The sequence below is a fragment of the Morus notabilis genome, unplaced genomic scaffold (assembly GCF_000414095.1).
Source record: "Morus notabilis unplaced genomic scaffold, ASM41409v2 Scaffold172, whole genome shotgun sequence".
In the NCBI taxonomy this organism is placed as follows: domain Eukaryota; kingdom Viridiplantae; phylum Streptophyta; class Magnoliopsida; order Rosales; family Moraceae; genus Morus; species Morus notabilis.
In genome coordinates this window covers 517,092-531,205 of record NW_010362230.1, presented here as the reverse complement: position 1 = coordinate 531,205, position 14,114 = coordinate 517,092, and the positions used below count along the sequence as shown (strand labels likewise).

Here is a 14,114-nt window from a genome sequence, read left to right as displayed (position 1 = left end):
AATACCCAATAAGGAGAAAATAGGTATAACGACAATAAAACAAGTAGAGTAAAATAATCAAAGTGACTCGAATACAATAGAAAATACAATGCATAATTCAAATGCAGGAAATGAAATTATGTGAAAAGACAACCAAATCACAATTGATATAGTGAAATAAAAAGTGAATTCAAAAGACTATATCATTCTTAAATCCATTTCAAAATTAATGGAATCTGGTATCTGAGTAGTCCATAAAATATTAGGTATTTTGTAATCCTAGTAGACACTAGAATATTCAAATTGATAGGTTAAAAAGTAAAGATAAAATCATACGCCGGTAGTTTAGTAGTTTGAATACTCTTTCAAAGTATCGATACGTAATTTAGTGCAAAGCCTCACTACCCACACTGCGGAGTGGTCAACAAGTCGAACAGTTACTATTCAATGGTCATTTTTTAATCGTTAAACAGCATGCTAAACGGCTCTTTTTTTATTTTTCTTCTATATAATGCCATTTTGAGCTCTAAAACATCAAGAGAGCCATAAAGAAAGTTCCTAACTTGTCTAAAACCTTTTAGAAACTCTTCCAATCTTACGTTGTGTTAATCTTCTCATTGTTTGACCATTGACTTCAAAATCACTCGAGCCTACCTTGTTACTTGTTTTGATTGAGTGATTCACACTTTTTCTTAGGATCAATCTTGTATCAAATTTGTTGACGGTTAAATTTCGCCAACAAAAAACCGACCGGATTACCTCTTGGTTTCCTCTCGGATTACCGGCCGTGTGTGTAGTTTAACGTATCGGGAGTTGATGGATATGTGTGTGCAAGTATTTACTAAATCTCGCATAGATAAATGACGCAAGAAAATTTATAGTGGTTCACTCAATAAATTTGAGAGCTACATCCACTGTAATCTTGTATTTCTTTATTTTTGGGAAAATCACAATTTACAATAATTGTTCTTAGTTGGAGTTTTTCGAACCCCCTCCTTGCTGGGGTCTTCCCCCTTTTATATTGGGCTTCCTTCGCTTAGGGGGTTTCCTTCATAGCTAGAAGCACTCAAGTGCTCTCCTTCGGTAGGCCTAGACGTAGCCCACTAATTGGCACTGTTCACTCAGCCAATTAGTCTTCTATTACGGCTCTGTGCTTCTCCGTAATACTTTTCTGTCCCCTGTGGGAGCGGTCTGACAGCTTACAATTAATGCCTGCAGACCTCCTCCTCTTCTGCACGTAACCCGTCACGTCCTCCAAAGAACGTTCCTCTCGTCGTCAGCACTACTTAGCCTAACTGCCTTCTTCGGTGGCCCTTTCTGCGGTTGAGAGATCTTCATCTCTTAATGTCGACGGCACAATCAGTCGACGTCATAAGGGATCGTCGCCCTAACTTAGACTTCATCCTTGGGCCTTCGTAGTGGAATAGGAGGGGTCCGTAAGCGTCGAGGGTTCCTTGCCTGGTGGGGATTCAGTCAAGGCCACGTGTTGCGGTCTACTTCGTCCACGTGTCCGTCACATTTTCCCACACAACAAAATTCATTAAAAGGAAAGTATTTTAAGTGATCTTTGAAAAACAAATATCTTCATCCTCATAAGTTGTTAATCCCGTGTAATTAATTTGGTGCGTAAAGGATAGTCAACATCCTAAGTTAAAGTTTGACTATTGTAAAAGATTGTGATAAGCCTCGGGTAGAAGTCAATGTCTTTGTATTCGAGTGATCGAACTGAAAAGACGATAGGTTGTTAATCCCGTGTAATTAATTTGGTGCGTAAAGGATAGCCAACATCCTAAGTTAAAGTTTGACTATTGTAAAAGATTGTGATAAGCCTTGGGTAGAAGTCACCGTCTTTGTATTCGAGTGATCGAGCTGAAAAGACGACCGAATATAGTGGAAGTGTTCAAGTAGTGGTAGAAGAAGTCATCGTCTTTGTATTGAAGTGATCGAACTGAAAAAATGACCGGATATAATAGAAGTGATCAAGTAGTGGTTTGCATGGTGACAATTGATGAAGGCATCTAACCAATTTATTATAAATTGCGTTTGCATTCTCTTACTCTTACTAACTTACATTTTAATTTGTCTTTGTCTTAGATCGATTTGATTCTTGTAATTGAATTTATTGAGTTTCTTGTATTCTATTGAAGTGCTTGATATTACCTCTATCTTGTGTTCGATAAAATTACCGTGCCATGATTATCATCGCGATTTACTCTAATTTTCAATAATTATTATAATTTTGAAAAACATATTAAAAATCCAATTCACCTAGGTAGTTATTCTTGAGATAACGTATAATGTCCCTTATTAACCGATTTTAAAAAATGACACCTAAGACGTATATTTTATAAATGGAAGTTTGACAGGAGGACTATTTTAACCAGTTTTGTATTGAGCAGGGTGTGAGAATGTTATTTTTTAAAGATTAGGAGCCATCTTGAAAGTGTATAGCTTCAGGTGTTGTTTTTAAAATTAATCTCTTTTTCCAAAAAAAAAAAAAAAAAAAAAAAAAAAAAAAAAAAATTCAATGGATCATGCTAAATGCAATAGACACGCGGGAGAAGAGCAATAGCCTCTCTAATGACATGAAGCCAAAACACATGCCACGTTTCCTTCATGCACCACACTTTCCCACCCTTTTATAATACTCTCACCCACCACCCCCCCTTCTCTTCATATCAACTTCAACTTATAAGAGAGAGAATTCTAACAATCAAAAATAAAAAAAAATAAAAATCATCAGAAATATCTAGCAATTTTGATTTTGGAAGTGAAAGTGAAGATGCCAGGACTCACTATTGGAGACACAATCCCCAACATTGAAGCTGAAAGCACCCATGGAAAGATCATTCTCCATGACTACATTGGCGATGCTTGGGCTATTATCTTCTCTCATCCTGGTAACTCGTGATATGTATTATAATTCAAATATAATGTCATACATACGTACATATATATACACATACGTGTCAGTGTTTTCCATGAATATTTCTGTTTTTTTTTTTCCTCTGAAATTTGTCATAAAGGTTTTGCATGATCAATACTGATTCGTAGTAGTTATATATATGATCAAATTTCTTCCTTAAAACAACTTTGGCTTATGTACTTATGTGCCATAGTTTAGCTATTTGTCATTTTTGTTTCTTTCTCTCTTTTTTTCCCCCTTTTTTAGCTATGAGTAGCTATTATGTAATAGACACCAGATATATTGCATAATATACTAAAAAAGTAAGTGTGTATATATATATATATATATGTACATAAATGTAGGTGACTTCACGCCCGTATGCACAACGGAGCTGGGTAAGATGGCGGAGTATTCAGGGGAATTTGCAAAGAGAGGAGTGAAGCTTGTTGGCTTGTCCTGCGATGATGTCCATTCTCATAAGGAGTGGATCAAGGATATCGAAGAATACACCGTCAGTTTCTTTCTTTCTTTCTCTTTTTTTTTTTATGGTGCTTGAATTTTAAATAGGCACACAAATAAAAACAAAAAGAATGCCATTAAAAAAAAAAAAGAATAAGAGAGAGAGAGAGAGAGTTTGTGTCACAATGTTATATAACCAGACGAATTAGCATATAAAAATCATCTTTAGAGATTCGGGTAGTTTTATGGATTTCAAAGTACCACAAGATATTCTTAGCCAAAAGAGGAGTTAGCATAAGGATAAGGTGTAATTAAACAGTATCGTCTACATTAATTTTTTTTTTTTTAAAAAATGTTAAATATCATCTCTAGTTTGAGAAATAGAATAAAAAAACATTATGAATAAATATCTGGTTGAAAATCAGAAGAAGCATATATAGAGAGGCCCTAAAAGATTTTGATTTTGTTGTAATTAATTAAACAAGTATCATACATATAATAAACATCTAGTCTGTACCGTGGAAGTATTAATATAATTAGATATCTACAATCTCATAATATATCTTTTGACTAATAAAGTTTATGGTTTGGGCTGCTTTGGTTTTGAAGCATTTATATCCCAACTAGATATGATTGTTCCTCCATTCTTAGCCTACTATAAAAATATAGATATAGATACGACGCAATGCTAATTTAAACCGTTGAATATATTAAGTACTTCTTGAGCTGGAAAATGAAGGCGAGTTATTTGTCGTAATTAAAACAAGTACTATATATCATATAGTAATTAAACAATCAGTGGAATGGAGAATTGCTAAATTGAGATTTTAAAATTGTATCTTTTTTTGTTTTTTGAGTGAAAATTGGGATCTTAAAATTGTACTTTTGTTGTGTATATCTAGTTATTATTTTGATGATGTGATATTGGATTATGCACCATCAAAGAATTAAGTGCAATTCTGTCTGTGCAATTATAATATTAAGCAGTATGTTAATTAGTGATATCGTTTTGAACAACCAGTAGCACATCTAATATTAATAGCATATTTGTGTGCACATTGATCATATCAATATATGCAGAGCGGTTGCAAAGTGAACTACCCAATCATGGCCGACCCCAACAGGGAGATCATAAAGCAGCTCAACATGGTGGACCCTGACGAGAAGGACTCGTCAGGAAACCAACTGCCGTCGCGGGCCCTACACATTGTGGCGCCAGACAAGAGGGTGAAGCTGAGCTTCCTATACCCGGCCAGCACGGGGCGCAACATGGACGAGGTGCTAAGGGTGCTGAACTCCCTCCACAAGGCTGCCAACTACAAGGTCGCCACCCCGGCCAACTGGAAGCCAGGCAATCGTGTCGTCATCTCCCCCAACGTCTCTTCCGACGACGCTAAGCGAATGTTCCCCGGTGGATTCGAAACCGTCGACCTCCCGTCCAAGAAGGAGTATCTGCGTTTCACCAACGTGCAGTGAGCTTGAAATAATTATGTGTCACATACTTGTATGAAAATGCAGTACCATATTATATACAGATGTAATGTACCAAGTATAATAATGTTGTAGTTTGTACTACAACCTGTTTGTACATATTTTGTAGAAAACGCTCTTGTGCTACGTATATATATATATGTGTGTGTGTGTATGATGATTTTATGACCGTCTTAATCTTCGCAAATTGTTCGCCATCTGCTGTTAGAGAGATTCGGATTTGGGAGGATGAAAAGAATGGAGAATGCAGAAAGATGAAAAGAATAGATAATGCAGAAAGAAGGGTTTGAGGCATATAGGAATACTTTTCTTTAAGTTTTTATTTGCCCTCACTTTTCAAAGTTTGCTAACGAGTTCTAAAATGGTAAATTATTCTCAAGATACAACAAACCCTTGAACACAATATCCAGTAAAAATATTGAGTTTCAGAACAATTATATCGTTTGTATTTTTTTTGAAGACAAACATAAAAGGGGATGCATCCATCATCTTTAAGTGTTACAACCTTTCACATAAAGATATATTTTCAATTTGATGGTTATCTTTTATATGTTGATACACTTATATCAATAGTTATTTCTATTGTTAATAAGTGTTCAGATATGTGAGAAAACATATCACAAATAGATGCAATGGTTTGAGACTTTTTCATATCACTAAAACACACGAAAACACATTTTCCGTCGACAATTTGCGCTGCAGCGCGCGGGCTTAGCAAAATAGACCCGAGAGGTCTGTTTTGCGCAGGCTGCAGCGCTCAGGGCGCGCTGCAGCGCACGCTTCTGTGCGCTGCAGCGCGCGGGCCTAGCAAAACAGACCCGAGAGGTCTGTTTTGCACAGGCTGCAGCGCCCAAGCACGCTGCAGCGCGTGCTTGCGTCAACCCACTCTTCCCGAATGTGTTTTAATCCAATTTTGTGATATTAAAATTGAGAGATATATTACAATCTCTCTAACATCTGTTTGGCCAGGTCCTTAATTAGGAATTACTGCAGAAGGGAGCAGAAGGGTTACTGCAAAGACTATTAGGAATTACTGCAGAAGGGTTACTGCGAAGACTCTAGATCTGTTGCTAGTTTTCTTTAATTCTTGTCAATAATTTTGGTTGAAATTAGAACGTGAAATGTTGATTTTATGCTAAGATGAGAAAATGAATGGATATGAGGTGAAATTAGAATTTCGACATGATGCAATCATGCAATGCTGAACGATGCCCTTATCTTCTCTGGCAATATTATTATTAACCAAAAACTAAAGTTTGGCTGGAGGGAGATCTCGTGGTTTAATAAAAAATTAAGGCGGTCATTAGGGTTGTACTCGGTCGTTCTGAACATCTTTTGGGAGTAAACTTTTAGGAATATCCTTTAAAGAGTAGATCTTCGCAGTTTTGCCAAAGAGACCCTTCAACGAACCACTAGGTCAACAATACATGATTTCCCAATATCATCCCGCTATGTTAAAAAGGTAATCTATAAGAATACCAAAAGTAATCTATCAAATGTCATTTGGAAAACAATCATCGGTTACCGGCGTTGGCCGTCAACGAAGAGGAATTTGGTAGATAACAAAAAATAATCTACCATAATAATTCTTATAATCTACTAATTAATTTTTTTTCTAAATGAAAAATAGTTGGTCTTCAATCTATAGTGCTGATTATGAGAAAGGAATTTAGTAGATTATTTTTTATAATCTACTATAACCAATCGTCTCACATGGTTAGCGTGAAAAAAGAATCTTATAGATTATTTTTTATAAATTATTAGATTATTTTTTTCTTTATTTTCAACTAAAATTGTTTGGTTGTTCACTGTGGCCGATGCCAATTATTGAAGATGAATCTGTTAGATTATTTTTCGTAATCTATCAGATTATTTTTTATTTTCAACTAAAAAATTAACGATCATCCCTAATCACTGTCGGCGTTAGCCATCAATCAATAAGATTTTCAGGATTGAAAGTGCAACTACAAAATTGCATGTATAATTACTTTAATGTGCACTTATGCAGTATTTGTTTTGCTATTTTTTCCCCATGCCTCTCAAAATATGTTTCAGAATAAAACAAAGGACATGTTTGGAGTTAGTTTTGGGATTGTTCTTTTACATTTTTGAGTTATGATGACTTTAGTGATGATCTTGAGTTGAGTTTGAGTTATAACTTGAGTTGAAGTTGTAACTTGAGTTTATGTTTGAATGTGCACATTTGAGTTATGATTTGAATTGAAAATCTATTTGAGTTTATGTTTAGGTGAGTTAAAACTTAAATTTGTATTTATATTGTATTTTAATAAAAACTCAATGGTGATGAAAAATTTTAATAGGGTATATAGGTGATGTTTTATTCGTCTTTTTGTTGTGAATGCATAGAAAAAAAATCATCTCAATCAGAATTAAAACGAAAAAGTTATAGCATTTTTAAGAACAGAAAAAATATTGTTCATTAACTTGAGTTCGAGTTAAAGGGGAAACTTGAACTCGAGTTTAGTCTCAAACCCGAGTTCAAACTCGAGTTTAAACTCAAATTTTACAAAAGAACATGAACTTGAATAAAGTTGTAACTTGAGTTCAAACTTTTTCTGAGTTTTGTTGCAAAAGAACAACCCATTTGTTTTTGTTTTTCACGTTTTTCGATAAAAAAAAATAAAAACGGGAGAGAAACAGCGTTTGACACAATTAATATACAAAATAAAAATAAAAATGATTTTTTGGTTTAGTGTAAAATGAAGTCGTTTTTCATTTTTTATTTCCGTTTTTTCCTCTCTCGAGCACAGAGAGAGAGACATTAATAGATTTTATATACTGAAAATAATCTCTTGATAAAATTATCAAACATATTTTTAAAAATAATTTCTATTTGAAATTAAAAATATTTTTATTTTCATTTTTATACAAAAAATAAAATTATTTTAAAACGAGTTCTAGACGTACCTAAATTTTCTCTCACCTATTATCTCGCTCTGTCTCTCTAATAACTCTATCTCTCTCCTCTCTCCTCTCTCCCCCTCTCTCCTATTCTCTCGCTCTATCTCTCTAATAACTCTGGGCTTGTTCTTTTGAGTAAAAAACTCAAAAAAATATAACTCGGGTTATAACTTTATTCGAGTTCATGTTCTTTTAAGTTTAAACTCGAGTTTAAACTCGAGTTTAGGACTAAAACTCGAATTCAAGTTTCCCCTTTAACTCGAGTTCAGAAACTCGAACTCAAATTAATGAACAGTATTTTTTCTATTCTTAAAAATGCTATAACTTTTTCGTTTTAATTCTGATTGAGATGATTTTTTTTTCTATGCGTTGACAACGAAAAAATGAATAAAACCCGACCCATATACCATATTAAAATTTTTCATCAACATTGGGTTTTTATTAAAATACTATCTAAATACAAATTCAAGTTTTGACTCACTCAAACACAAACTCAAAAAGATTATTATCTCAAACCATAACTCAAATGTACACAACTAAACACAAACTCAAGTTACAAGTTCACTCAAGTTATAACTCAAATTCAACTAAAAAATTATACTCAAATTAAACTTTAAAAAAACAAGCCCTCTATCTCTTTAATAACTCTATTCTCTCCTCTCTCCCCCTCCCGACAAACCCTGTCTCTCTCCTCTTTATCTCACCATTGAGTAAGATCGGCCAAGCCCAACCCCTCTCTCTCTCTCTCTTCTCATAAGTGCATAAACGGGCTCCAATTTTTTATTTTTATTTTTTCAGTGGACTTTTTTAACAGAAGGTCCTTTTCAAGCTCTGATTTTTCATTTTTATTTTGAGAAATTTTTAAAAATATCATTCTTTTTATTTCTACAATTAAATATTAATTTATATATTTTTACTGTTTAGACTAAAACTAATCAAAAAGTAAAAATTTTTAAAAGAGTACTTCTAATAAATCATAATTCTTAAACATAAAATTAAAGAGAGAAAAAAAAAAAGAAAAAGGAATGGGGGGTATATTATTTTAAATTTTAATAATAAAAAATAGGGACATGTCTTATTATTGAGTGGCAATAATTATGGAAGACGCGGATTGTTGACCAGCCTTGTTGGTTTTACTGCACCAATCGCACGTATAGTGGGCCTAACCCAAGGAAAAACGTCTCAGCACTTGTATCGAAATATGTGCTCTTTTTGCCTTCAGATTTCACGGGCAACAGCTAATGCCTCATGTCATGGAATACATTCACATTAGGCTCCTTCCTCATACAGCTCTCTGTAACCTTTTGGTTCATCAGTAATTTTAATTTTAAATTTAAATTTTATGAAGAATTTATTAGTAAAAATTTCTTTGATTTAAATTTATTGTGAGAGAAGAAAGTCAGAATCATAAGTTTTAGTTGTCTTGAATTTCCTATAAATATGTGTATATATAAACCGTGGCTTACAAGTGGACCTCATTGGCTAACCCTACCCTATCTACATTGTACAGTTACTAAGGACTTGTTTAGTTTATTAATTTGAATTAAGATGTGATTTTATGTGAGAGTTTTTTACTGTAGTAAAAAAATTACATATGACTATTTTTTAGAACTTTTTACTGTAATAAAACTCGAATCGGTAAAATGAACGAGGTCTAAGTAAAAAAAAAAAAATAGGCATTTAAATATCAAAAGTGCATCTCATTTCTCGCTAACCTGAGACTCGCCCACTCCTCAGTGGATATATAGCATATATATTTGCAAGGACTTTTATTGAAGGGTAATTATAGCTAATAGTTTGTTTGGAAGGTTGTGATAAGTTTGAACTTAGAAATCAATCAAAGTCCTTGTTTAGTTGCATTAATTTGGATTTGCGTTTCAACCCCAAAACTTGAAGGTTTTACCAACTTTACCTTTGAGTTTTTTGGATTCTAACATAAAATACAATTTATTACACTCATTTTCACTCACATTTTTTAAAATCACATAATTCTAATAAATAACTAAGGTCTCGTTCACTTTACAGATTCAAATTTTTAATTCAAACTGAGATGTAATATTTTTTAGAACTTTTCACTATAACAGAAAAAGTTTGATGTGACATTTTCGGAGAGTTTTATTGTAAAAACATAAAACTGAAAACTCAAATTAATAAAGTGAACGATACCTAAATACTGTCTCAAACTTTATTTCATATTTAAATTTTATACTATCAAATTATCAATTCGAATCACTAAAGATCCCACGTATAAATTTAAACATAAAAAAAAAATTCAAATATTTAAACCCACACAACTCGTAATCCGCGAGGCAAACGGGCTAGAGTGCCACTGATCGATTTCAGACAAATTGTCAAACATGTGGATCCCACAGCAGCCTGTGCCCCGTTTCAAAGGAAGAAAGAAAGAAAAAAGCAATCCTAATCCTAGCATAAAAGGAGCAATCTCCGGTCACTTTTCCTCTACTACTGCCTTTGGTCCTGAACATCTTTATCAGATATCACCATCCATTTCTCACTTTGATTCCATTCTCCCCAGTCTCTATTACCATGACACTAACACGCCTATTTCTTACTCACAAATACGTCCTACGAACACTGACACTGACACTAGTAGCACTACACTCCCTCCCCTCTTCCGCCGCCGGCGCCGCCATCGCCCTCTCGCCGTGCCGCAACTCCTGCGGTAACATCGCAATAAAGTACCCTTTTGGCGTCGACGATGGGTGCGGGGCCCCACAATTTCGGCACATGCTGAATTGCAATGCCAGCGACCTTTTCTTCGTCACCCCTTCCGGGAACTACAAGGTGCAGTCCATCGAATACGACAAGCAAAACGTCGTCGTGTACGACCCCGCCATGTCGACGTGCTCCATTCTCCAGCCTCATCATGATTTCATCATGACGGACATTCAGTCGGCGATTATACCGCCGTCCTCGGACACCGTGTTTGCGCTGCTCAACTGCTCCGTCGACTCGCCGGTGCTCAACCACTACAAGAATCTCTGCTTCAACTTCTCTGGCCACTCCTGTGATGAGCTCTACTCTGCGTGCAATGCCTTCAGGGTCTTCCATTTCTTGACCAACTCTTCCCCACCATGTTGCTTTACCGGGTAAAGATCAAACTTTATGTGGGATATTTATGTGTGTATCTCACTAATTAATTAAACAATTATTTGTGATTTGTGGCTATTTAAAATTTTCTAGTTATAATGAGTAGGGGCTTCAATTGATGGGACAAGTAAAACTTTTATCAGGGTTATTGGTGCTTAAACTTTTAGGATTATGACAAAATTCAAGCATAATGTACAAGCAATTAATCAGATGTTGATCCATGAAAAAATCGATGATTTGAGGTGCTATAGCATAATGACCTACCCAAAAAAATCAATGGTTGAGATTTTTTTTTTTTTTTTTTTTACCATTATTTAGCTACTGAAAAAGGTGTTAATTGCATTGTTGGTGGACCAGTATCTTTTGGCGAATAGAAATATAAGCCGTTTAGTTCGCAGATTTGAGTTGAAATGTGACTTTATATGAGAGTTTTTTACTGTAACAAAAAAGTTAGATATGAATGTGTCTGAGAGCTTTTTATTGTAACAAAACTCAAATTTTAAACTCGAATCGATGAAATGAACGGGGTTATAATGTTTGCACAAAGTTATTTGTATAATCCCATCCATTTCAAGTCTACTTCCTTAACTTACCTTTTCTCATTCTATATATTCTCGAATTTAACAAATTTGGTAAATATGTATACACCTAATTGATTGACCGTTTTATATTTGCTTTCATAGGTATGACACGGTGAGGTTCATGAGCATGAATATCTTGGACTGCACACACTACACCACCGTGCTCAACACTGATGGCTTGAGAGGCATAGGACCCCTGGACTGGGTTTATGGCATCAAACTCTCCTACACATTTCCCGACACCGGTTGCGGGAGATGCGCGCAATCAGGCGGCGTTTGCGGGTTCGATACCGAGACCGCGGGGATGCTCTGTCTCTGCTCTCCTTCTTCAAATTCGACAAGACAATGTGGTAAGAATAAGCTTCACACCACTTGAATGAAAATTGTGGCCCGTTTAGTTGTGGTCTTGTTTTATTTTTGCAAGTGTCAAAACAAAATGGGACAAGAAAAACAAGGTTTGTGTCTGTTTTTAACAAAAACTAAAAATAGCGAACTGGCATTCTCACTTAGGCCCATTTGGTTCCTAGACCAGAATTCAAATTTTTCTGAGAAAAAATGTGGTAACAAAACTCTTTAAATTCAAATCTTTGTTAAACAAACATTGTTTGGACCAACCTCTAAACCAACAAGGTCTTATTGATTCCAAAATAAATCACGTCCACCCTATTTATTATTTATTAGTCTTTTTTATTCATATATATAGTTACGTTTTTATTAGTAGTTATCATCAAATATAAAAATATGATAAAGTGATGTGATCAAAATCCAGCTCTATTAATTGTTATAAATTTTTTAGTTAACTATATATTATTATAACTGTCAGATTAATATCTTACTGTTAAAATAATGATATTTATTTATGAATAAATATTGAAGTAACAATTAAAATCACAGTCATACATATAGCGTAGGAGGTAGAAAACTTTTCAGTAGGGCATAATGAAAAAATTTTGAGATAACTTTTTCACTCAATACAGATATAACTTATATTTTAGGGTTAATCTCAAATGGTCTATGTGCTTTATCCTCAATCTCATTTTGGTTTTTAACTTTTAAAACGTCACACAATTGGTCCATAAGGTTTTATTTTGTTTCAATTTCGATCTTTTCCGTTATGTAAGTGTTAAATTTTTTATGCAATTTGTGAAAATTAAGAACTAAAATTGAAAACATTAAAAGTTTATGACTAAAATAATACAAAAAAAGAAAGTTGATTTCTATAAATAGTCAAGTTTTAGATGTTACTAATTTTAGTCCATAATTTACACATATTTTATTAAATATTTAATACCTAGCTAACAGAAAGACCGAAATTGAAACTGAGTAAAACCTCAGGGACCAAATGCAATACATTTTAATAAAAGTTAAGACCAAAGTGGAGTTGAGGGTAAATCTTGGAGACCACTAGTGGGATTAACCTTATATTTTAATCATTCAATGCATGCACAATTATATTTTTTATACTTTAGGGATATTGCTGAAATTTATTAAAAACTCTATGGATAGAAATCAAATTTTTAAATTTAAAGTGAAGGCAAGTATCATATGTGAGTAAAGTAATACTAGGAATACTAACTCAAATCTTAATTTTTGTATAAAAATTGATATGATATGTAAGTTGTCATCTTTTTATTGATAGATGTAATATCTTATCATTAATTTACATGACATTGTTTTAAATACTCACAATGTAAAAATGACAATCACATGTCATATCAGTTAGTATACAAGAGTTGAGATTTGAGTTCGTGTCCCCATCATTATTAGCTATATATATGAGTATGGTTTTAATGGTTATTCTAACATTTACCTGTCAATAGGTATTATTGTTTCAGCCGTAAAGTATTAGTCCGATGTTTATAATAAATTAGATAGTTGGCTAAAAAATTTGTCACAATCAATAAAACTGAATTCTTATCACGCTACATTATTAAATTTTTATATTTAATGACATGATTGGAATGTAAAATTGAAACTGGTCTATATATACATTACATATAAATATACATATATATATATATATATATCATTAAAACACGATTTCAATTATGTATTCCAAAATTTCAGTTCTCAGGCTACTTACTGATGCTCCCCGCCTAACTTTTTTTTTTTTTTTTTCTTTTTCTTTTTGGGATCAGGAACTGGTAGTTTTACTGCGGAAGGACAGAGACATAGTAGTATTACCTGGCTAACTCATTTCTTTGGGTCTGTTTTGTTTTTTTTCATGACTAAGATAATGACATGATTAGCCAAATATTGTCGATAGAGAACTCTTCTCTTTGGAAATATATAAATGTTATTCATTATTTTGTTATTATTATAACTGCAATGGTTCATTATTAGTTATTATATGCTAATTAGTGTCGACAGCTTATCATCCTACAAGTTTATTAATTGTGTGGGTACTGGGTACTTTAAGAGGTTCAATAGTGAAGACGAAGGAATGCCATGCTTTTGCTATCCTCTCCCCCAAAATTGACCCAAAAAAAAACACATATTATAGGTTAAATTGATTTACATTTTATTAAATAGTAGTGTACTTATATATTGTAAATAAATTGCATGTTCTAACTAGTGTACATGTGTGTATATGATGCATAGTGTGCATGTTATGAAGTAACTATATATATGAGATCGATCATAATTTTTTTTTTAAGCTATAC

The 14,114-nt window shown here is 33.5% G+C and overlaps 2 protein-coding genes across 2 annotated transcripts; both read left to right on the top strand.

Moving 5' to 3' along the window:
- The first annotated feature begins 2,720 nt into the window (after positions 1-2,720).
- Positions 2,721-4,962, top strand: LOC21407843 (1-Cys peroxiredoxin). The gene is made up of 3 exons (XM_010101399.2): positions 2,721-2,879; positions 3,250-3,398; positions 4,427-4,962. Exons 1-3 carry the CDS (start codon positions 2,762-2,764, stop codon positions 4,820-4,822), a joined length of 663 nt encoding a protein of 220 aa, XP_010099701.1. The 5' UTR covers positions 2,721-2,761; the 3' UTR covers positions 4,823-4,962.
- Positions 4,963-10,239: 5,277 nt separating this feature from the next.
- LOC21407842 lies at positions 10,240-13,714 on the top strand. The gene is made up of 3 exons (XM_010101398.2): positions 10,240-10,869; positions 11,554-11,801; positions 13,590-13,714. The coding sequence occupies exons 1-3, from the start codon at positions 10,307-10,309 to the stop codon at positions 13,694-13,696; spliced, it is 918 nt and encodes a 305-aa protein (XP_010099700.2). The 5' UTR covers positions 10,240-10,306; the 3' UTR covers positions 13,697-13,714.
- The last annotated feature ends 400 nt before the right edge of the window (positions 13,715-14,114 follow it).